Source organism: Ictidomys tridecemlineatus, chromosome 2 (genome assembly GCF_052094955.1).
Source record: "Ictidomys tridecemlineatus isolate mIctTri1 chromosome 2, mIctTri1.hap1, whole genome shotgun sequence".
Taxonomy (NCBI): domain Eukaryota; kingdom Metazoa; phylum Chordata; class Mammalia; order Rodentia; family Sciuridae; genus Ictidomys; species Ictidomys tridecemlineatus.
The window spans coordinates 13127414-13149247 of NC_135478.1; the positions used below are offsets into that span (position 1 = coordinate 13127414).

Here is a 21834-nt window from a genome sequence, read left to right on the forward strand (position 1 = left end):
CCGAGTCTCAGTCCCTTCGACGGGACCTGGGGTACAGGGACAGATGACTGAGCCGCCTGGGGTGGATTCTGCTCGAGGACCACGGGTGGGATGGGGTGCGCCTCCTCTCCCTGCCTCGGTTTTGCCTGTGGAGACCCACAACGCGCCCTCCCGGCCTTCACCGTGGAGAGATCTAGAAGCCAGCTCATCCCTTGAGCAAACAGGAGACGTGTGGCCCAGAGAGGGCGAGCCACACCCAAGATCACCCAGCACAGGGTAGAGACAAGATTCCAAGCCTGTCCCTCCCACCTGCCGGGTTGAGGATGGAGTGTGTCCCCCAGCAAGAGTGACGCAGTGCCTCGTGTTTATTTCCAGCGCCCAGCGCCCGCCGCCCGCCCGGGAGGCCAGAGTCCACAGTGGGGGGGCTCCCCGGCCCTCCTTGGCCAATCCTTCTGGGCGGTGCTCTCAGATGCGGATGTGGAAGGTGCTGTGTGCAGAGAGAAAAGAGTCAGCCTCAAGGACGAGGCCGCCCTCCCCAGAGTCCCGGAGGCAGGGCCTCTCAAGCAATTGAAGGACCCGCTCAAGCAATTTTTTTTCTTGTCCTTGGGATCGAGCCCCCCAGGGGCACCTTACCCCTCCCTGAGCTGCACCCTGGGTCCTTTTCTCGTAGGAGACACGGTGCCTTTATTTTATTTGTTTTCTGTGGTGCTGAGGGTCGAACCCAGGGCCTCACACGTGCTAGCCAAGTGCTCTGCCACTGGGCTGCAACCCCAGCCCTTGATCCTTTTTATCTATTTATTTTTTTATTTGGTCTTTTATATTTTTATTTTGAGACAGGGTCGCACTAAGTTGCTGAGGCTGGCCTCCAACTTGTGATCCTTCTGCCTCGGCCTCCGGAATTGCCGGGTTCACAGGCTGCACCACCGTGCTCTGCTGTGGACCAGGGTTTACATCCCAACTCCACCCTAGACTTGCCAGGACTCAGTGTATCCCTCTGTAAAATGGGGATAAAGGCTGTTCCTCATGGGACTAGAGTGAGGGTGACCAGGCTGAGGTATGGGGGCCCAGAGCCCGGCCAGTGGGTCCTCCCCGTTTTCATTTTTTGATCTCTGTTTGCCAGGAGACCCGTCCTGCTGGGTCAGGTAGAGGAGGTCTTTTTGAGCACTGAAGGACATCATGGATAATAACGGCAAGAACAGCAGGACAGCAGGTCTTACTGATCACCTACTGTGTGCCAGACGCCACCCTAAATCCTCCCTATAAGTCAACACAGGGCCCACAGCCTTATTCTGCAAAGAACAAACAGTTGATATTTGTGCAGCAAATCAACTGCACAAAAGCACTCATGGGCCATATGTCCATGCATGGGCGTGGCTTGGGCCAAGAAAATCTTCTTTGTGGCCACAGAATTCTGGATTTCCTACCATTTTCCCTGTCATGGAATGTCATCACTGGAAAATGTAAAAAAACAAACAAAAAAACAACAACAAAAAACCAACCTTAGCTCACAGAAAGTACACAAACAGGGTGGACGTTGGTCAGCCCTGTGTGGACTCACTCAGCCTCCGTGTCAGCCCCGTGGCTGGGGCTCTGAGTCTCCCCGCAGGCTGCCAAGTCCAGTTGCACAGTCTGTTCACTGCAAAACTATTCAGGCAATGCAGACCCAAGTCCAGCTGTGTGGCACTTGACCAAAGAGCCACGTCCACCCACCAGAGGTGCCCGTGGGGTTCCTAATGGTCCCCACTGTACAGATGCAAGGACTGAGACTAGGGAAATTGAGAAAGTTTCCCAAGGTCACAGATGAATCCACAGAGGAATCTGGAAAAGCGGAGTATGTGAAGGGTCTCCGTAAGGGCCCCTTGTGCGCATGGAAGTGGGCGGAACGGGGTGCTGGGGACATCACCTGAGGAAATCAGGAGCCCGCAGAATCATGTTCTGGAAGTCTTCCAGGGACAGCCGCCCGTCGTGGTCCCCGTCAGCTTCATCCAGCACCTTCTCGCACACCATGCTCACCTCCTCCGCGCTCAGCTCCCCCCGCGTCAGCTTGGTCACCGTCTGCTCCAGATCCCACGCACAGATGTAGTCATCGTTGTTAAAGTCTGTGGCACAGAGGTGGGGGGTGTGGGAGGGGACCCAGGGGACAGGCAGGCTGGGCTACCTGTCAGCACATCTGTCCCGGGGTTACAGGAAGGAAACCCAGGCACCGGGAGACCACCCGGACCCTCAGGCTGGGCTCTGGGTCTTGCTTTGGAGTTGGGCTGGGGCTGCTGGGAGTTCATTCATTCATTCAACAAATACCGTGTGCACTGTGGGCCAGACCCCGTGATAACATTCTCCTTTATTTACTCACTGAACAAGAACTGACTGCCTACTGTGTGCCAGGCACATCTGAATCATTGATTCATCCCCAAAGTACATATTGAGGGCCTACTGTGTGTCGGGCACCGTGATAACTTTCATTTTATTCACTCAACCAGTATTTAGTGAACACTACGTGTTGGGCACTAGGATAACTGTTTTTCATTCATTCACCCGCGAGGAGCATTTACTGAGTGCCAACTAGGTGTCCGGTTCGGAGGACCTGCTTTACTTTCACTGAGTGATTCATCTCAACAAATATGAACTGAACAGCTAGTGGGTGCCAGGCACAGGAGACAGATGGTGCCCTAAACAGACATTGTCACCACCCCTGGGTGTCCCTGGAGAGCAAACAAGAGGTAAACAGAGGAAGGAATGAGAGCCAGCGTTGCCTGGTGTTGGGTGACACAAAAGATCGTGGGACTGGGAGCCAGGGGCAGGGCCTGCTTTTCACCCACCTGGACCTGGAGGGTAAGAAGGGGCCAGGGGAGGGGCCAGGGGAGGGTGTCCCAGGCGGAGGTCACGGCTGGGGCAGGGGCCTGGGACAGCACGGCCGGTGGCTGGCTCAGAGTGCGCAAGGGGAAGGGCTGCGGGTTCTGGGCTGGCGCCGGGCAGGGCCAGGAGGCCTTGAAGACCTGGGGACACGGCAGGCCGTGCCGGGGCGCCATCGGGTTGGCTGTCCCCACCCGAGGTCGCGCACTCACCGTAGATTTTAAAAGCGTAGTAGGCCTTGAGGTCGCGCGGAGCCATCTCGCTCATCACGGAGAACATGTCCAGGAAGTCGTGCAAGGTCATGTGGCCGTCCCCGGCCTCGGAGAAGACCTGGGCGATCCTCTGGCGGAAAGGGTTGTCCTGGCACAGGAAGGACACGGAGGCCACCTCCTGAGCGGGACCTGGGGGGTCCACGTGGTCTAACCCTCTGCACCTGCCTCCTGTGCCCTCCGCTCCCTTCCTGTGTCCCTGGACAGCACCTCAGGCAAGTCCCCCTCGCCCCTGTGCTGTGGACCCCCTTCCCGCTCCAGGGGAAGCCACGTGGCCCGGGGAAGGCCAATCAGAGATTTCTGTTCCTCCTACAGCCTTGATTGGCTCCAGCATGAGCATGTGACTCAACCTAGCCAATCAGAGGCCAGAGATTTCTATTCCTCCTACAACGTGATTGGCTCTGGCAAGGGCATGTGACTCAACTAGCCAATCAGGGGCCAGAGACTTCTATTCATCCTACAACCGTGATTGGCTCTGGCATGGGCATGTGACTCCACCTAGCCAATCAGAGGCTGCCCTGGAATATTTTTTGAAAAATTGGGCCAGGGACTTGCTTTCTGCTGCTGGCAGAGCTGCAGGAGCTAAAGCAGGTGGTGGGGGTTCCTTCCGCTACTTTGAGGAGAGGCCACCTGGGACTGAGCCTCTTCCTGAGAGGAGGAGGGGTGGAGGGGTTGTTCCCAAGCTTGTCATCAGAGGTCCTGCTTCTAGCCAGACCTGATGCTAGCCTTTTTCTGCCGATCCACTTCATTCTTTTCCGACAGGCGGTGTCTGTCCTGCTTGCAGTGAAACAGTCTCCTGTCTGCCGTTTCTGTACCCAGAGTCCACAGATTGAAAATGTTCAGAAAACTGTCTGAACCAAATCTGTGCCAATTTTCTTTCTCCTGCCATTTCCTCCTAAGCGGCACAGTGTACAACTGAGTTCATGGGTGGCCCGTCATCTAGAGAGGATTCTGAGGTACAGAGGACGCCACAGTGGGTTCTATGCAAAAACTGCGCCACTTTGAAGGATTTGAGCATCTGAAGATTGAGATTCCCCAGGGCGTGGCCTGGAACTAGAATTCCCTGTGGATACCAAGGGGGCGGCTGCAGCCCTTACCCTCAGCCAGCCATGCTCTCTCAGGTTCCCTTCAAAAGCAGAACCCATGTGTCAAACACCAGCCAAGAAGACCTAGCAGCTCCTGTTAGGGATCCTCCACTTCCCCAGCTCTCACTGGCCCTTCCCCTGTGTCAGCTCGTCTGTTAGAGTCTGTAAACAAGTCTGGATGGCGCCTGGCATTTTGCCAGAAGGAGTGGTTTGTGAAGTAACACCAGCGAGCCATTAAGTGTGGAGATTTCTTATTGGTTGACTGATGTATCTAGTTTATGTTAATTAAGATAAGCTGTGTGGAATGTATAAATACCGCTGTTGTCCTACAATAAACGGCTCCCACTCCTGCTGTATCAATCTACACAAGTTGTTCATCACTCCCCCCACCCCCCTACCTCCCCCCTACCCCCCCTCGCCTGCTCTACAATTCTCCAATGCTTTTATGTTGCAGCTGTGTGACACAAACAAGTTCTCTGATCCCTCTAAGCCTCAGTTTTTCTATCTGTAAAATGGGGGGTGCTTGTAGCCTCACTGGTAGGTGTGCAACAGGAGATGTTGCTACTCGGTTTCCCCTTCCTGCCCAAGGCCCAGGCATACCTTCAGCTCTGGCATGCTGCCAATGAGCTCGTAGGGCACCTTCACATCTGGGCAGCTGGTATAGTCCAGGGGCACGAGCTGGGGGGCCAGGTCCTGGTAGCGATAGAAGAGCCTGGGGTGGGGAGGAAAAGTCAGGAAAGACTGGAGCCAGGAGGGAGGGGTGACCTATCCCTCTTCTCTTACACATGCAGCAGTTCACTCCACCCAGAAGGGAGGCGGGGTCCCTACAATCCGTCAGTCCTGAGGATCCCTCAGTCCTAAGTCTGACCCTCACGCAGAGCTGGCCTCGGGCACTTCGACCCCCAACCTGTGGGCCAGGCCAAGATGCTGAGAAGACCCAAGGCTGGGGAAGACTAGAAAGAGGAAAGCAAGCTAGAGAGAAGGAAGGACTTACTGGAGGAGGGCCTTTGGTGTGGGGCTTAGAAGTATGCATAGGAGTTTGCCAGGAAGACAGATTTAGGAAAAGGGAGGTGCTGATGGCTGATCATTTCCCAACAAGCCTCCGGAGACTCATGGGGCAGGGCTGAGGCGACAGAGAGTACTCCCATCTTTTGAAAGGACAAATGAAAGGCATTTTGCAAAGCCCTGAATGCCACCACCACTGCCCGGGCCGTAAAGCCAGCTCTGCTCTGCCAGCCACCCTCACCTGGTGACACTCTACCTTCCTTGGTGCGTGAGAGGCAGCCTTGCAGAGACCATCTTTGATGACCCTGAGGTCCCCAAGCTGTTAGGGACTTTCTCTGAGGAGGCCAGGAACCCCTGGGCTGCATGCCGGCTACAAACTTGACACAGGCACCTGGAACTTCAGTCCCCAAGGCCAGCCCCCGGCAGGTGCCCTTAGGCAACATCCTGAGTTTGGGTCTCTGGTCCCCCTCCCACTCTGAGCCTCCGTTGTTCCGTGGGACACTTTAGAAGGTTGGGACGGAGCCCTGCAGCCTTCAAACTCCTTGGAGCCCTGCACCTCTGCCCCGGGCCTGAGATCGGCCCAGCCCTGTCTGACCTCAGTTTCCCCAGCAGTAACCCGATCGTGATGGCCAAGGTGACCCCGCAAGCTGTCCTCACCCAGACAATGGGGCTCACTGGTGAGGAGTGTGCCCATTAATAATGGATGCCCCGTGCCCACACAGCGGGGGCGTTGGCCACGATCGCTCTGCAGCTGAACCCCAGCCAGCTTGGGTTTCACAGCTCCAAGTTCATGGGCCGGGGCCCCCGGACAATGGCCCCACAGGCTGAGTGATGACGTGGGCCACTCATCTGTGCCCATCTCGTTGGGCTCACGCCAGGGACCTGCAGAAGCCCCAGGTCACCTCCACACACCCTCACTTTGCTACCACCAAGTCCAAAGCTGGCTCTGGATTCTGCCCCTGGTCTTCCAGCCTCCAGTCCCAGCCTCCACACACTGGCCCCGGGGAGGTGACTCCACATGGGACCTGCCCCTCCCTGCTCACACCCTCCAGGGTTCCCTGCCACCTTTGGGACAAACCTAAACTCATTAGCATAGAGACTGTGACAAAGGACAGGATATGACTCCTGAGCTTCCCGCCTGGTCCTCCATCCTCCGACCCTGACTGAACCTCCCCCCACATCAGCGACACTGATGACCGAGGGCGTCCGAGGGCAGGGGATGGCGGTCTCCCAGCACTTCCTGCAGCACTGACCTCATGATCTCCTTCCTGGTGAAGAAGGTGCAGTCCTGCGGGGAGAGGTGTCGGCTTGACCAGACCCTGTCCCTGGGGCCTCCTTCCCCCGGCCCCTAGGGCCACCCCAAAGCCACCCCGATGGCCAATGCCATCCAGAGCTTGGCAGGAGCCTTGCTGACTGCAGCCCAGAAGAAGGGGAGCTGCGCCATCCCCAGGCCAGGAACCCAAGCCATGGCCCCCAGGCCCCCCGCTGGCCACCCACCTGGTAGGCTTCCAGCTGCTCGTGGGTGAAGATGGTCTGTTTGTTGCCCATATGGCGAGACGGAAGGACGGACTCCAGGACAGACTCCCCAGGGCCACGCGGGTCACCAGACTGCTGCACGCCGGTGTCCGGGCAAATCTTCCTGCCCTGGCTGTCACCTGCCCACCCGCCCAGTCACCCCCAGCCTGTGAGACTCAAGTTACAGCCAAGCTCTCTGGGCAGCCACCCATGCATCCTCGGGCAAGAGGTCACACAGCAGCCCTCCATGTCCGCCACCACTGGGGGTGGCCAGGGGTCCAGGGCACCATGGGGAACCAGGCAAGGGGGTAGGAAGGCTGTGGGCACACCCAGCTCAAATCCCAGCTATCTGCTCCCTCGCTGTGTATCCTTGGGTAAGTCACCTGACTTCTCTGGGCAGAAATAGAAATTATATTAGTACCTCCATCATTGGGTCACACTGTGGATTTAGATAGACGATTGATGGCTGGGTATAAGCCAGTTCCAGGCACTGGGGATATAATGGTGAACAAGCTAGATGAGGTTCTGAGGTGTGCACCAGGATGATGATGATGATGATGATGATGATAATTAAGTGTTGTGTTATGACTTGAGGAAAGTGATCCAAGGTCAAAGCTTGAGAAGCAGTGGGTTAAATCACACCAGATTGAGTTCTCTGTTGTTGGATTCATCTGGGCCTTTGACATTCTAAGGGGCACCATGCACCTGCAGGGAGAAGATGCGGTGTAACAGCTGCTGACCTGTGTGGGACCCCGGAGGAGCTGGGGTGGAGCTCAGTGGCACAGCCCTGGCCTGGCAGGTGCACCACCCTGGTTTCCATCCCAGCACTGCAAAATAAATACATGAGCAGGGTCCTCCTGGACAGAGAGTCTGAGGGTCTCAGGTTCTCCCTCTGGGCACCACCTGTCTTTCCACTTCCCCCTCCTGCTCAGTGTTTGGCTGTGCCACACTCCAAGTCCCCAGGAACACTCTTGGGTCTTCCCTCTCCCTGTCCTCCCTGGACCATTGCAAGTCCTCCTGGCAGGCTTCCCCGCCCCAACCTCCCCAGCTCTTTCCTACCCCACTCTGCACAGTCATGTGTCAATCATGGCTCTGATCAAGCTTGAAAGACCTTCCAAGGGCACCTTCAAAATAAAAACAAAAAACCGACAATACCAAACGTTGATGAGGATGTGGAGCAACTGGAACTCTCATACACTGTGGCTGCGGGGGCTTTAGAAAATGGGCTGGCAGGTCGATTCTTTTCTTTTTCTTTCTTTTTTTAAAATTGAGTTCAGCATATTTGCAATGACTCTGCAATCACATTCCTGGGTAGTTACCTAGGGAATGTGAAAATCTATGATCAACCAAGAGTGAACCTTAATTTAGCAAACTACGGACTTTGGGGGACAATGACATGTCGATGTAGGTTCATCAATTATAACAGACGTACAATACTTTCTTGCAAAGGGGATGTTGATAATGGGAGTCTATGTAGGTGTAGGAACAGGGAACATATGGGAAATGGAAATCTGCGTACATTCTACTCCATCTTGCTATGAATTAAAATTGCTCTTTTTAAAAAATCTAATCAAATATTTTGGAAATTCTGTCCACACAAAAACATGTAATACCCACAGAATGGGAGAAAATATTTTCAAATCCTAAATCTGATGAGGGACTAGTATTCCTAATACATAAAGAACTCCTACAAATCAACAATAAAAAGACATGCATAACCCAAGTAAAAAAATTATGTATGCTCAGCAAAAGAATCCAGACCTAAATGGTCACATATTGAATGATTTCATTTATATGAAATGTCCGGAATCTGTTTTCTGTTCTCATGGGGTTAGGGGAATGAAGGAATTTTAGGGGGGGGGGGCAGGTGATAGAAGTGTTCTCTATCTTTATTGTAGTGTTGGATATGTTAAAAGTTTAGGCAAATTAACTTCATCACCATTACCTGAGCAAAGAATGGTGGGCGAATCAGCCCTCAGAACCAAAAGAGGTTCAGAGAGCTCCACCCAGCCACTTGGGCATAAACAGCTTGATGGGGTAGGGCTGGGCATTTGCCTTATTTGGGCATTGCTTATTGGTTGGAAATTTGTGATTGATGGAAGCTTGGCTGCTATGACTGGTTGAGACTCAGCTCTTTGTTGCAAGAACATACTCTGTTTTAGGTTGTGGTTTGTTTACATACTAAGTTAGGTTGCAGTTGGCTAGGTAGGGACTCAAGATTCAGAAGCTGCATTAGGCCAAATTTAATTGAACAAGAATACACTGCCTGTATTCTTTTGACAAAACTCATAGAATTACTCCAAAAGGGGTGATTTTTTTTGCATGTAAATAAATATTTTTAAATGAAGACAATAACAAAACAAGACCTCCTTACTCCTGTCACCTCGTGATTGCAGTCCACATTCCTTGCCTCATCAGACACTTGGTGATCTGGTTCTGTGCGCCCACGACTGACAATTAATTATTAATTAGTATGAGCACTCTCTGTGTACCCTCCTCTTCCTCCAGGTCTTGCTGATACATCCGTGAGCAAAGCCACACATGTGCTGTCATGGAGCTCACATTCTGGGGCGTCGTAAGTACATAACTAGTCAGGAGTGCTAAATTCCAAAATGAAATAACCAGGCTGGGAGGGAGAGGAAGGTGGGCCACAGGGATTGGGAGGGGAAGATTCCTCTGATGGGTGGCATTTGAGTAAATGACCTGAAGGAAGTGAAGGGACAGGTTACATGGGAAGAGAATTTCTGGCAGTGGGCACAGCTCGTGCAAATGCCCTGTGGTTGTGGCAAGCTTGAGGACTAGGAAGGCAGCCCCTGTTTCCCAGAGGCTCTGTGAGCACTAACTATGATTACTCAGCTAGTGTCCACAATGACCAGAGGCTGCTTCTAAGACATCCTATCTCCAATGGTGGTGTCTTAGTCCATTTTCTGTTGTGATAACAGAATACCAGAGACTGGATCATTTATATTCTTTAAAAAGAGGTTTACTGCAGCTCTGGAGCATGGAGCTGGCATCTGCTCCCCTTCTGGCAAAGACCTTGTGCTCCTCAGCAACTTAGTGAGACCCTGTCGTCTGAAAATAAAAAGGGCTGAGGATGTGGCTCAGCCGTTCACTTCTCCTGGGTTCAATCGTCAGTGCTTTAAAAGGAAAGGGGGGAAAAAGAGAAGGAAAAGAAAGGGAAACAAACACAGCCACAGGCTTGGGTGAATCTCAGGGGGTTATGCTGAGTAAGAAAAGCCCATCCCAAAGGGTTACATGTGAGTCATTCACATTCTTAAAACCGGACACGTCAAGAAGAGACAGGAGGCTGGCTGCCAGCCCGCCCCAGGGGGGGGGGGAATCTGGCTGTGATGGACTTTCCCTACCTGGCGGCCAGTGCAGTCAGCGTCCTGGTTGTGACACTCTGCAACAACATTCCATCTGTTTTCCTTTTTTCCTCTGGTGACTCATTTTCCTTGATGTGAACTTTATTAACTCATCAACGTGAGATTTAGTCAATCTAAGCCCAAAGTCCATTCATTTGCCTTTATTTCTCTATGAAACCGCTTTGCCCTTTGGAGAAAAGGTAGTCTATGGGAGTCCTTCCTCCTCCCTCCCTCCTCCTCTTCCTCCTCCCTCCCTCCTACTCCTCCTTCCCCCTCCTCCCTCTCCCTTCCTCCTCCCCCTCCCTTTCTCCTCTTCCTCCTCCCTCCCTCCTACTCCCCCTCCCTCCTCTTCCTCCTCCTCCCTCTCCCCTCCCCCTCCCTCCTCTTCCTCCTCCCCCTCCTCCTTCCCTCCTCTTCCTCCTCCCCCTCCCCCTCCCTCCCTCCTCCTCCCTCTCCCCTCCCCCTCCCTCCTCTTCCTCCTCCTCCCTCCTCTTCCTCCTCCCCCTCCTCCCCCTCCCCTCCCCCTCCCTCCCTCCTCCCCCTCCTCCTGGACAGTCCCTGGTCTTTTGAACATTATGGTTTTATCAATATTTTTTCTTCACTGCAGAGAATTTCAATTTCATTATATACAAAAAAGCCATAAAGAAATTCCAAGTCCCACCAGAGCCGCGTCTTAGATGGTCACAGACCAGGGGTGGGGTCGGGGGGACAAGTGCAAACCTAAAGCGTCTTTACAAAGTCAAGCCCTGCCCCCCCCCCATTCTGTCGCGGAACCTCCCGGAGCTCAAGTTCGGGGCGGGGCTGGGGGCTGGGGGCTGGGGCTGGGGGCTGGGGCTGGGGCTGGGGCTGGGGCTGGGGGCTGGGGCCAGGGGCCAGCTCCAAGGCCTCCACGGCCGGGCTGCTGGGTTGGAGTCTGTCGCGGACGGTGCCACCCGTGAGGGCGCCTCCTCGGGGGAGGGGGCGGCGCCGGGGTCCAGGCTCCGCATCGCGGCGCGGGCGGCGGGCGGCGGCTGCCCCCTGCAGGCGGGACTGGGAACGGCGGCCACCGCGCCCTCCTGGTCCTGGGTCCTGGTGCGGATTTGGGGACACAGAGTTGCTGCTTCCCTCTCCTCCAACCTCTGCTCCTTCCACCCCCCATCCACCCACGAAAAAGAAAAGAAAACCCTCCAGAGCATAACGTTTGAGGATTCCTTAGCTGTGCGTGGACACGGCATCTTTACCAGGGCCCCCCACGTGCCAGGCGAGCGCTTGTCCAGGGCAGGATTTTGGCGACGGTCAGAAGTAAAATGCGCGGGGCTGCTGGCCTAGCGCGAGCGAGGACCGCGGGCGGCACACAGCGCGGGCACCGGAGACCGGCAGGGCTCCCGCTGCGGCTCAGGTCACCTCAGCCCAGATGTGGGGGCGCGGGGGCATCGCGGATGGGGACAGGTGTGCGGAGAAGACACAGCAGCGGGAAGGGAGGGCTCCACGTTTTGTCCTTGCTGTGGTTTCCCTTTCTTCGTCCTTCCTTTCGATTCTGCAATGCGTGGTTCCCTTACCTGGGAGTGTGGGGGGTGTCTTTAGGTCAGCAGAACACGGTGGGAGAGTTTTCATTCCTTCCCTCTCTCCCTCCGTGTTAAAAATCCAGTCATTGATTTTTAAAGCACCTAACACATGAAAGCAGACACAAAATATTCTGATAGGAGAAAAGTCTATTGACCAAGAAAGTGCTAGAGTGAGATCCCACTTGTATTTTTTAAATTATTCTTGTTGAGAGACTAGAAATAGAGGAATCAAGACGATAGCAGCAGGATACAGCTGGCGCACACCTGTAATTCCAGAGACTTGGGAGGCTGAGGCAGGAGGATTGCAAGTTCGAGGCCAGCCTGGGCAATCCAGTGAGACTGGGTTCAGTCCACAGTTCCAAAATAAATAAATAAGAGGATTCACGGTATGGCTCCGTGGTCAGGTGCCTGTCTAATATGTGTGAGGCCCTGGGTTTGGTCCCCAGCACTGCAAACAAAACAAAAGAGATTATTTCTGGTTGAGAATGATTTTTTTTCTGTCTTTTTTGGCTTCTCTGCATTTTTCCAATTATATATCCCACAGTAAATGTTTGTATACCCTTTGTAATGATACAAAAAAAAAAAAAGTAAGACATGTCACTGTGGACTTACTTAAAAGTGGACCACTTTAAAGTGGTTGCAATGTGAATTTCATGTGCACAATAGAAGTAATGGGAAGGAAAGATGGAAGGAAGGCCAACTGTGAGATGTTAGAAAGAGACTCCCCCATCCCACAGTGTATCAGTCAGCTTCACGTCACTATAACAAAGCACCCCCGACACAGTCTACTTATGCGGGAAAGACAGGTTCAAGTCCAAGACCAGCAGGTCCTGTTAGCTTGGGCCTCTGGTGTAGGTGGCACAGCGTGGTGAGAGCACAGGTCAGGGAAAGTGCTCACATTTCAAGCAAGGGACAGAAGCAGGGAGAAGCTGAGAGGCCAGGGACCCAGGATCCCCTTCCAGGGCATGTTCCCAAGGACCTAAAAACCTCCCATGAGGCCCCACCTCCAAAGGCCTGTAGCTCCTCCCAGTGCTGCCTCCCAGGGACAAAGTTTGGAACCTATGGACCTTTGCAGGAAACTACCATGTTCAGCCCCTGGCACACGGGATCTCAAGGCAGGAGGCGGGACTTCCCATGCAGATTCACAAAGGGTGTGAGTCCCAGAGCTCACCTCCAGCTCTTGTTCCCTCGGCCAGAGCAAGCTTCCACATGGAGGTCAGAGACCAGGACAGGAGCTCTGGTAGAGAGATCGGGGGACACTTGGAGGGTGAAGTGGCCATGCTGTAAGTTCCTCCCTGTTCTTGGGGCATAAGGGGCAGGATGCTACCTTCCACCACCAAGCCCAGCAAAGACGGCTTTGAGACGGCCTGATTCTTGGAGAATCCAGTCGGAGCCATGCTTGAGAGGGTGAAAGGCTGTCTGGAGGGCAGGACCTGGGTGTGAGGGCAGAGCCAGGTGGCTGCAGGCATGTTGGGACCAGCCTGTGTGAGAATTTCCCAAACACCAGATGGGAGTCGGGTGAGACAGAGCTGGTGTGACGTCATCTTGGATCCCACTCAACATGACTGCCCAGCAAGGGGAGGAAACCTCAAGAGAACAAAGCTGGTGGAGCCTGCTGGCTGCCCTGAGGCTGAGGGAGAAGCTGTCAGGGACCACTACAAATTAAGATGCACACTCCAGGGTCAAGTTTTCAGGGGAGAGGGAGTTTGTTAGTCAGTTTTCTGTTACTGTGATAAAATGCCTGAGAGAGTCAATTTATAAAGAGAAAAGGTTGATTTGGGCTCAGTTTTAGAGTTACAGTTTATGGTCAACTGACCCATGATTTTGGGCCTGCAGCAAGGCAGCACATCGTCATGGGAGCACCTGGCAGAGCCAGACCACACGGCTAGAAAGCAACCAGAAAAAGAAGAGAGTCTGGGGTCCCATAATCCCCTGCAGGGACTTTTTCCCAAAGACCTAAAACCTCCCACAAGTCCCCACCTCTCCAAGATTTCACAACCCATCAACTGTGCCACGCCAGGTACCAGGACTTTTCACAAAGACCTTTCAAGGACATTCAAGATGCAAACAAGGAAAGTGCTGGAAAGCAGGTAGAAAAGCACCCACAGGGAAGGAGGCAGCTACCTATAACCAAGGAACCGCAGGAACTTCCTCCTCCACCTTCCTCAAACACCCCCAGGGACACAAACAGCAGCTAACAGTGACGAGAGGGGACAGGAGCAGCTCATGCTCTTCCCAGTCCCTTGCCCTAGTGCGGCAGGTCCTGCCGAGGGAGAGGTCGCTGTTCTCTGCATCAAGTTCTGGACGCTCCAGTTATTCAATGGCCTATTCACTGCTCAACAGAACGTCAAAATAAGAGCAGAGTCTTGGGACCTGAGAGCATGTTATCCAGGACCAGAAGATGACTCGCATGTTTTAAAAAGGGCTTGAAAGGATGGAAGGAAACGAAAATGGAATTGTGTCTGGGTTATGATAGCAGTTCTGTTACTCCAATGACTCATGGTACTGGGAAACAAAAACCAACTGCCGGGTCCCCAAGTGTCATGGCATTCTCTGTGACTCTTTTCTATGCTTAAGGCCCCAGGGCCCGAGTGGCTGAGATCAAACATCTTATTCTGGAGAAATCCAAACCCTGCTGCAATTCTGCTTCAAGAATGAACCCATGAGCTGCAAAGCTCATGTCCACACAAAGGCCCACGTTGATGTTCCCAGCAGTTCTTCTCATTATCGCTGCAAACTGGAAACAACCCAGGAATCCATCAACAGGTGAGTGGATAAACAGATGGAAAATATTTGCACAGTGGGAGAAGCCTCAGCAATAAAAATGAATGGACAATTGTTCGGCCCAACCGCAGAGGAATCTCAAAACGCATCATGCCGCAAGAATCCCGGCTCCACAGAACACCTACGGCTGGTTCTAATGGAGTGGAACATTCTAGTCCGACAGACAGCCACCAGGTGGTCTCCTCCACACCCCGGTTCCCTTCCTTACTTTATTTTTTCATTCTTGCCTTCTCCTTTTCACCTTCTGAAAACTGCTTTACGGACATTCTTTAAATTAAATTAGCCAGTCTCTTTCTTACAAGGCTTGCTACCTGCCTGCACCCATCTGAATTCTTGACAAATGGCAGAAGTAACTTCCCTCCCCACCTGGGGCTTTTGCCTTTAAACTTTGCTTCAGCCTGTCTGAAATTTGCGTCTCCTGAGCTGCAACTCTGAGCAGCCCAAATAACTGTTTCTTAATCAGTTTGTGCACCCATTTATCTCAGAATAAGAAAAGATAAACTTATAGAAGTAGAAAGTAGAACCGGTGGAAGGAGGGAGAGGTTGTGAAGTTGGTCAAAAGATTAAAAATTTCAGTTAGGAGGAATAAGTTCAAGAGATCTGGCGTGTAACATATTGAACATTGTTAACAGCAATTTAATTAGTTCTTGGAATTTTCTCAGAGTAGATTTTAAGTGTTCTCCCCCCCAAAATAATGAGATTGCACATTAGTGAACTCGATTGAGCCATTCCAAATGTATGTGAATTTCCAAACATCCCGTTGTGCACGATAAATATGTGCATTTTTTTGTCACTTGAAGAATAAATGAAGGATTCTAAAGGCTTTTTTTAAACGTACATATTGATGACTCAGAATTCGTTTATTATTTTATCTATCAAACGCTTGGAAATGAATGAGAACTGATCAGGTTACAAAATCAGGTCCAGGGTCTTTCAAACGCTCCACACACGGCAGCGAGCGAAAACGCATCCAAACGTCAAGCAAACGACAAAGCATTGGGTTTTGAACACCTGGGCTACAGGCTGAGAAAGCGGAAGTAGGCGTCAAAACCGGAAGTGTGGCAGCTGAGAGGCTCGGGCACGCGCCTGACTCTCCGCCTTGCCCGCGACCGGAAATGTGGCTCAGTCTGCACGCCAAGGACGCCCGCGCGCCGACCACGTCAGCCAATCAAGAAGAAGTGAGGCGGGCGTTGGGACGGAAATAACATTTACAAACGGGAAGTGTGGCAGTCTCCCCACCGAACTGCCAGCGGGAGCCATGGAGGCCTACGAACAGGTCCAGAAGGGGCCCCTGAAGCTGAAAGGCGTCGCAGAGCTCGGCGTGAACAAGCGGTGAGGCCCGTGGCACGCGTTCCTCTGTTCCGCTAGAGTATTCCTGGGGCCCCCGACCTCACTGTCTCCCTCCCGTCTCCCCTCCCAGGAAGAAGAAAAAGAAGGACAAGGACAAGGCGAAACTTCTGGAAGCCATGGGAACAAGCAAGAAGAACGAAGAGGAGAAGCGGCGCTGCCTGGACAAGCGGACGCCGGCCCAGGCGGCCTTCGAGAAGATGCAGGAGAAGCGGGTGGGGCGCCGTGCTGGGCTGCGGGCCCCCGGGGCGGGTGCTCGGGCGGATCGGGGGCTGGAAGCTGCACGGGGCGAGGGTCGTCGCAGGGGACTCAGGGCCGGGGAGGCGGTTCCCCTCGCCCCGGGCAGGGCATGGGCCGGGCTTTCCCACGCTGTGACTCGCTTGCCTTGCGCCTCTGCCCGAGCCCCATCAGTAGGTGTCAGGGCAGCACTTTGTCCTGAGGGGTCGGGGACGTGGGCACTAGGTCTTGTGGCCCTGGGCGCTCACTGGGTGTCAGCTGTTGGTTGTTGGCTGTGCTCAGCTCCGAGCCCCCACGGCCCGTTTCTATGACGCCCTTGTTGGGCAGAGCCGGATTTTCCGTATTACAAGGCCCTGTGTGTCGTTTCTGTTGGTATTAAACCCTGAGTGAATCTGGGCGGCGCGGGAAAGGAGAGGTCAAGGCAAGACAGACAGGCTTAGCGGACCATGCCGGAGAGGGAATAACGGTGTGGGTTAGTGCTCCTAGTGGTTCTCTCCCCCAGCACGGGTCTGCCGAGGGAGTGCTGTGGACATCCAGTGGGTGGGGACCAGCGAGGCCACCGCTCAACCTACCATCACAGAACGGTGCCCCCTGCCCACTGCGAAATGATTTGTCCTCAAATGCCAGTGGTTCTGAGTATGAGCCAGGTTCAGGGGTGCTGCGTGTAATCGGGAGGCTGAGCAGAAGGATCACAAATTCAAGACTAGCCTGGGCAACTTTGAGACGCCCTGTCCAAAATAAAATATAGGAAAGGGCTGAGGATGTGGCTCAGTGGTAGAGTGCTTGCCTGGCATGTATGAGGCCCTGGGTTCAGTCGTCAGTAGTATCAAAAAGAAAAACAAATTAGTGCTGAGGCTGGGAAGTCCTATCCATGGTCTGTGTGAACCTAAACAGTGACACTGGTGAGAGTTAACTGATTACCCTTGGGTAGAATTTGGTCCGTACAAAAAACACGTGGCAGGCTGGGGTTGTGGCTCAGTGGTAGAGCACTTGTGTGGCACTGGATTTGACCCTCAGCACGGCATAAAAATATATAAACAAAATAAAGGCATCGTGTCCATCTATAACTTAAAAAAGTCAAGTGTCCATCCACTTAAATAGGGCTAAAGTCTTCCTTGTAGGGTTTTGGTGAGTGCAGGTCTGTCCTCAATCTGTAACCTGTGGTTGTAGTTGTAAGCAGGGCTGAGATTTTGTGGCTGGAGTCAGGAAGGGATTCCAGCAACCCTCGGGTGACTACTGAGAGCCCTCAGTTGGCATTTAGAATGGAGAAGGAAGGCGGATATTTGTCATCAAGAAGAATGCCGTCCTTCCTCTTAGAACTGCTTTTCCAGACACATCTGATGGGCATCGCCATGGCAGACGTTGCTCATTGATTTTAGCATTCTTTATAATGAATGCTGGCACGGTCCTCACAACCCTCAGTCCTGGGCCCCGGGTATATATGTCCAGCATTGGTACATCACTTGGCGCCCCTGTAGCTTCCACAGATGAGTGAGGACATGTTGTATTGTCTGTGACCCGGATCCTGTAGGCCTCGGCACTCCAGCTGGGACTCAGGATAGGCCCTTTACCCTCCTCTCTCCCCTCCTTCCTGTAACCCCATGTGGGACTTGCTCTTCTGCAAGCTGCAGTGCTGTCCACTGCCCAAGGGTGCAGGAAGCACGTGTCCAGCTTTCAGCAGAGTCTGCTCATGCTCAGTTGGTGCTGGTTCATTTCCTCCCACTCAGGAAGCTAGGACCAAAGGTGACTGAGCCAGGTTCTCTGTTGGACTAGCCTGAGTGGATTGAGGGGAGGGACAGGGTGTGCATCCTGAGGCCTCTGGCTGTTCTAGAAGGGAGACCAGGCTGGCTGGGCCGTGTTGGGCATGCAGAGTCACCTCCCTGTCTCTTCTCTTCCAGCAAATGGAGAGGATCCTGAAAAAAGCATCCAAAACCCATAAGCAGAGAGTGGAGGTGAGTCAGGTGCCCGGTGTGGGGAGACTGAGCCGTTTAGGGTCCCAGCTTGGCCCAGAGTCTGTGGGAGCTATTGGAATGCTGGTGGGGGAGAGGTTTACTCAACAAGAATGGCACCTCCCATGGCTCCTTCAGAGAGAGCCCAGTGTTCAGGGGTTGTAAGGCTTGCAGGGTGGGTGTGAGGAGGGGCTTGCTGGGCAGAGACAGGACATGGGAGAGGTGGGGCTGGGCAGTGCCATGAGTCCCTAGTGCCCTGGCTGGGCCTGTGCTGATGCAGACCTTCTCCTTCGCTTCCTAGGACTTCAACAGGCACCTGGACACCCTCACAGAGCATTATGATATCCCCAAAGTCAGCTGGACCAAGTAGATCCTGGCCCTGGCTGTGGAGGAGCATCGAGGGAGAGCAGAAGACAAAGTCGGGATTGTTTGGTTGCTTTGGTATTTTCCGGAAACATTCTTTTATACCCATGCCTCTTCTGCTGACACAGTGCTTTTCAAAACTCTGTCCCCTCAATCTAGAACTTGATTAAAGTAAGACTGCCCTTTTATTTAATTTTGGTCTTTTTGGTAGTACATTGACGGTAACCCTTTTTAGTTTGAATTGGAAAGTTCTGGAGATGCTAACCTCAGACTCACTGTATGAGTGTCGTGTTAAAGTTTTGAGAGTGGCATCTGACACTCTGAGGCCAGCGAGCTGTCTTTGCCTGGATGAGCTGGACTGCAGAGGACGAGAAGCTGGCCTGGCCTGGTCCGCACCACGCAGACCCTGCAGACCCACCCGGGCTGCTCTGACTGGGACTTACATTCTCCCGCCCAGGCACTGAGGAGCCCCGTGCAGCCTTGTGGCCTTCAGGATGCCTCCCCGGCCACCTGATGCCATGCAGCCCGGTAGCAGAGCAGCCACCCAGGACAGGGATGGTCATGAATGTGTACCTTGTCCCCTTTCAAGCCGGTGGCCTATTTTCAGTCTCTCCCCCCAGTGAATGCTTTCTGGACGCATCTGATGATGTTGCCTTGGCAGACGTTGCTGATTGGCTGCAGTGCTCTCTCTAATGGAATCCGGGCACAGTCTCGCACACAGCCCTCATCCCGGAGCTCCATGTGTGTATTCAGAGGCGGCATGTCACATGGAGCCTCTGGTTCCTGACCTCGGACCCTCATGGGGGACCAACCAGGGCAGAGCCCAGCCCAGAGAGACAGGTGCAGAGGAGCAGCAGGGCCCAGGTCCGAAGGCTGAAGAGCTCGAGTCTCGGAAGGTCTGCGTGCACCACAGGAGGATCAAATGGCAGCATGTAAACTACAGAATAAAGCAGAACCGCTATTAAAATGGAAGTCTGAGGGTCTCAATTATAGATCCGTTACCACAGAAGCGCCGCACCTGAAGGATGTGCATGGTGCAAACTATCTCTCAATGGAAAAAAGTAGAACACACATTGGTTTCTACCTGTGGTTTGTATCTAAGAAAGAGGACATGCAGGTTGGGTGTCCCTTATCCCAAATGCCTGGGGCCAGAATTTTTGGGATTTGGGAATATTTTCATAAACATAATGAAGTATCTTGCAGTATCTAATACAATTCATTGTTTCATATATACCCTATACGTGTAGCCTAAGGGTAATTTTAAATATTTCTAACAATTTTTAAAAATTTTTTTTTAGTTTTACATGGACACAACATATTTCATTTTTTATGTGGTGCTGACGATCCAACAGTGCCTGGTGTGTGAAGCAAGCGCTCTGCCACTGAGCTGCAACCCCAGCCCTATTTCTAACAATGTTGTGCATGAAACAGTTTCATGGTGTGGAATTTTCCACTTGATGTCAGAGCTCACAAGAGTTTTGTATTTTAGAGCATTTGAACTAAGGGTGTGCAGCCTGGAGTCCCATTAGCACTGACTGGCTCCTTTCATCAGTGACTCGCCCTGCCCGTTAGCCTGGGTCCGTTGTGTGCTGTGAAAACCTTTGTCCATGAGGTGGTAAGATGAATCTTGTAATGATCCGCACATTGAGCTCCTGCAAAACAGCGGCTTAAAACATTCGTGATCTCAGTTCTGTGGGTGGACAGCTCGGTTGGATGGTTCTTGGGGTTTATTTCACTGGTGTGGCTGCACTGGCTAGCCCGAGGGCCGGCAAGTCCTGGAAGGCTTGTCCTCCTCCAGGGTTCTTCTCCATGCAGCTATTAGTCAGCAAGTCGTAGCCAAATGCAGGATCTGGGAGGGAGCTCACCGAGAACCTGGGCACCGAGAGGTCTGGTTTGTTGTCACAGTCCATCACGGTGGTTCTCAAATTCTGCACGTTAGTGTTGCCCTGAGTGTGGTGATGGACATCCTGGGGAGCATTAAGAACCACAAATGTCAGAAGCCATGGTCTGGGGTGGGGTTAGGTCATGAATTTTTCAGAGCTCCCCAGGTGACCCCAATATGCAGCAAAGTTTGAGAAACACTGGTCTACACGATAGGTATGGTCTTTCCTGATACTGCTGAGATCATATCTGGCATACATAATAAATGTAAAAGCCAAGGTTGAAATTCAGATGTGACCTGAATTCCCCCATGTAGAGAAAAGGGTTACTAATAGTTTATGTGTAAAGACAGTATTTACTGTATTGGACTCAACACAAAACTCAGAATACCTTCAGCGAGCCAGAAGTGTTCCATTGAGTGAGACCTCACCTCCCTTGCTGGTTTTCTTCTTGCCTTAGTTTTTTTTTTTTTTTTTTTTTAAGAAAGAGGGAATTTAAAAATATTTTTTAGTTTTCAGTGAACACAACGTCTTTATTTTTATGTGGTGCTGAGGATCGAACCCAGTGCCCTGTGCATGCCAGGCGAGCATGCTACCACTTGAGCCACATCCCCAGCCCCCTTGCCTTACTTACAGTTTTGACATTTTTTTTTCTTCAGTGAACATGTCAAAACTGTAAGTAAGTAATCTGAAAATACACGTTTTCTAAATGCAATAATTTGGACATAGTATGAAGCTATGTACAGGGTTTCTTATACGTGGCATCAATCACAGGTACTTCTTTCTGAACGACAGATTTCTTCTTCAGTAGTGGTCACCAACCTGATGTGTGATCACAGTCCATCTAGAGTGTGGCCATCCGACAATTGGTTTCAAAAGCTCTTCTTGGCCGAGCTTGGTGGTGCACGCCTGTAATCCCAGCAGCTTGGGAGGCTGAGGCAGGAAGATGGTGAGTTCAAAGCCAGCCTCAGCAATTTAGGGAGGCGCTAAGCAACTCAGTGAGACCCCGTCTCTAAATAAAATACAAAATAGGGCTGGGGATGTGGCTCAGTGATCGAGTCCCCCTGAGTTCAATCCCCAGTACAAAAAAAAAAAAAAAAAAGAAGCTCTTCTTGGCTGCTTGCTCTGTGCTTTGTGCAAGAATGCTTCCAGGGCACCACAAAAAAGCTTCCAACCTAGGATTCGCTTAGTAGCCTTCGAATATTCCATATTTCTCAATTATATTCTGCAATTATATCTCTATCCTAAGTAGAAGTTATATAATCACAGAGTTGCCAAAACCCTCTTTCCAAATGCTAAACAGATAAGAGGCAAGATAGAGATATGCGAGAGATAGGCAGACTGAGTAAATGCTGTGACAGCCCTTTTGGGATGCCCTGAGTGTGGTGATGGTTCAATGGGACAGAATGCAGGAATTTCTCCACAGGCCAAGCGTTCATAAAAGCAAACTTGGCCCAGTGGTGGAGCTTTTGCCTAGCATGCCTTAAGACCTTCGTTCCATCCCGAGCACTGCCAGAAAAAAAAAAAAAGTTAACTACATGTAATCCAACCGAATAATTAGCCACAATTTGCATGATCCACAACGACTCAACTACAAAAATCAACCTTGCTTTTTGCCCACGCTAAGTGGGGCGTGGTTTTCACGAGAGCATTCCAGGCAAT

The 21834-nt window shown here is 52.4% G+C and overlaps 2 protein-coding genes across 2 annotated transcripts; one reads left to right on the forward strand and one right to left on the reverse strand.

Moving 5' to 3' along the window:
• Window positions 1-335: 335 nt before the first annotated feature.
• Window positions 336-6839, reverse strand: Cib3 (calcium and integrin binding family member 3). Its single transcript, XM_078037748.1, has 6 exons — window positions 6686-6839; window positions 6442-6476; window positions 4784-4895; window positions 3042-3189; window positions 1883-2078; window positions 336-466 (listed from the first exon to the last, which is right to left on the reverse strand). Exons 1-6 carry the CDS (start codon window positions 6734-6736, stop codon window positions 445-447), a joined length of 564 nt encoding a protein of 187 aa, XP_077893874.1. The 5' UTR covers window positions 6737-6839; the 3' UTR covers window positions 336-444.
• An 8733-nt stretch (window positions 6840-15572) lies between these two features.
• On the forward strand, window positions 15573-19264 carry Fam32a (family with sequence similarity 32 member A). The gene is made up of 4 exons (XM_005333043.5): window positions 15573-15728; window positions 15817-15958; window positions 17879-17932; window positions 18231-19264. The coding sequence occupies exons 1-4, from the start codon at window positions 15655-15657 to the stop codon at window positions 18297-18299; spliced, it is 339 nt and encodes a 112-aa protein (XP_005333100.1). The 5' UTR covers window positions 15573-15654; the 3' UTR covers window positions 18300-19264.
• The last annotated feature ends 2570 nt before the right edge of the window (window positions 19265-21834 follow it).

What these genes read in the sequence shown, in the direction of transcription:
- Cib3 (XM_078037748.1), bottom strand. Translation starts at nt 6,736, where the DNA reads ATGGGCAACAAACAGACCATCTTCACCCACGAGCAGCTGGAAGCCTAC. An exon ending in AGCAGCTGGAAGCCTACCAG is followed by an intron (nt 6,477 to 6,685) that starts GTGGGTGGCCAG and finishes CTCTCCCCGCAG; the next exon opens with GACTGCACCTTCTTCACCAG. An exon ending in CGGGCTCCTGATTTCCTCAG is followed by an intron (nt 467 to 1,882) that starts GTGATGTCCCCA and finishes CTCTGCACACAG; the next exon opens with CACCTTCCACATCCGCATCT.
- Fam32a (XM_005333043.5), top strand. Translation starts at nt 15,655, where the DNA reads ATGGAGGCCTACGAACAGGTCCAGAAGGGGCCCCTGAAGCTGAAAGGC. An exon ending in GAGCTCGGCGTGAACAAGCG is followed by an intron (nt 15,729 to 15,816) that starts GTGAGGCCCGTG and finishes CTCCCCTCCCAG; the next exon opens with GAAGAAGAAAAAGAAGGACA. An exon ending in CCCATAAGCAGAGAGTGGAG is followed by an intron (nt 17,933 to 18,230) that starts GTGAGTCAGGTG and finishes TTCGCTTCCTAG; the next exon opens with GACTTCAACAGGCACCTGGA.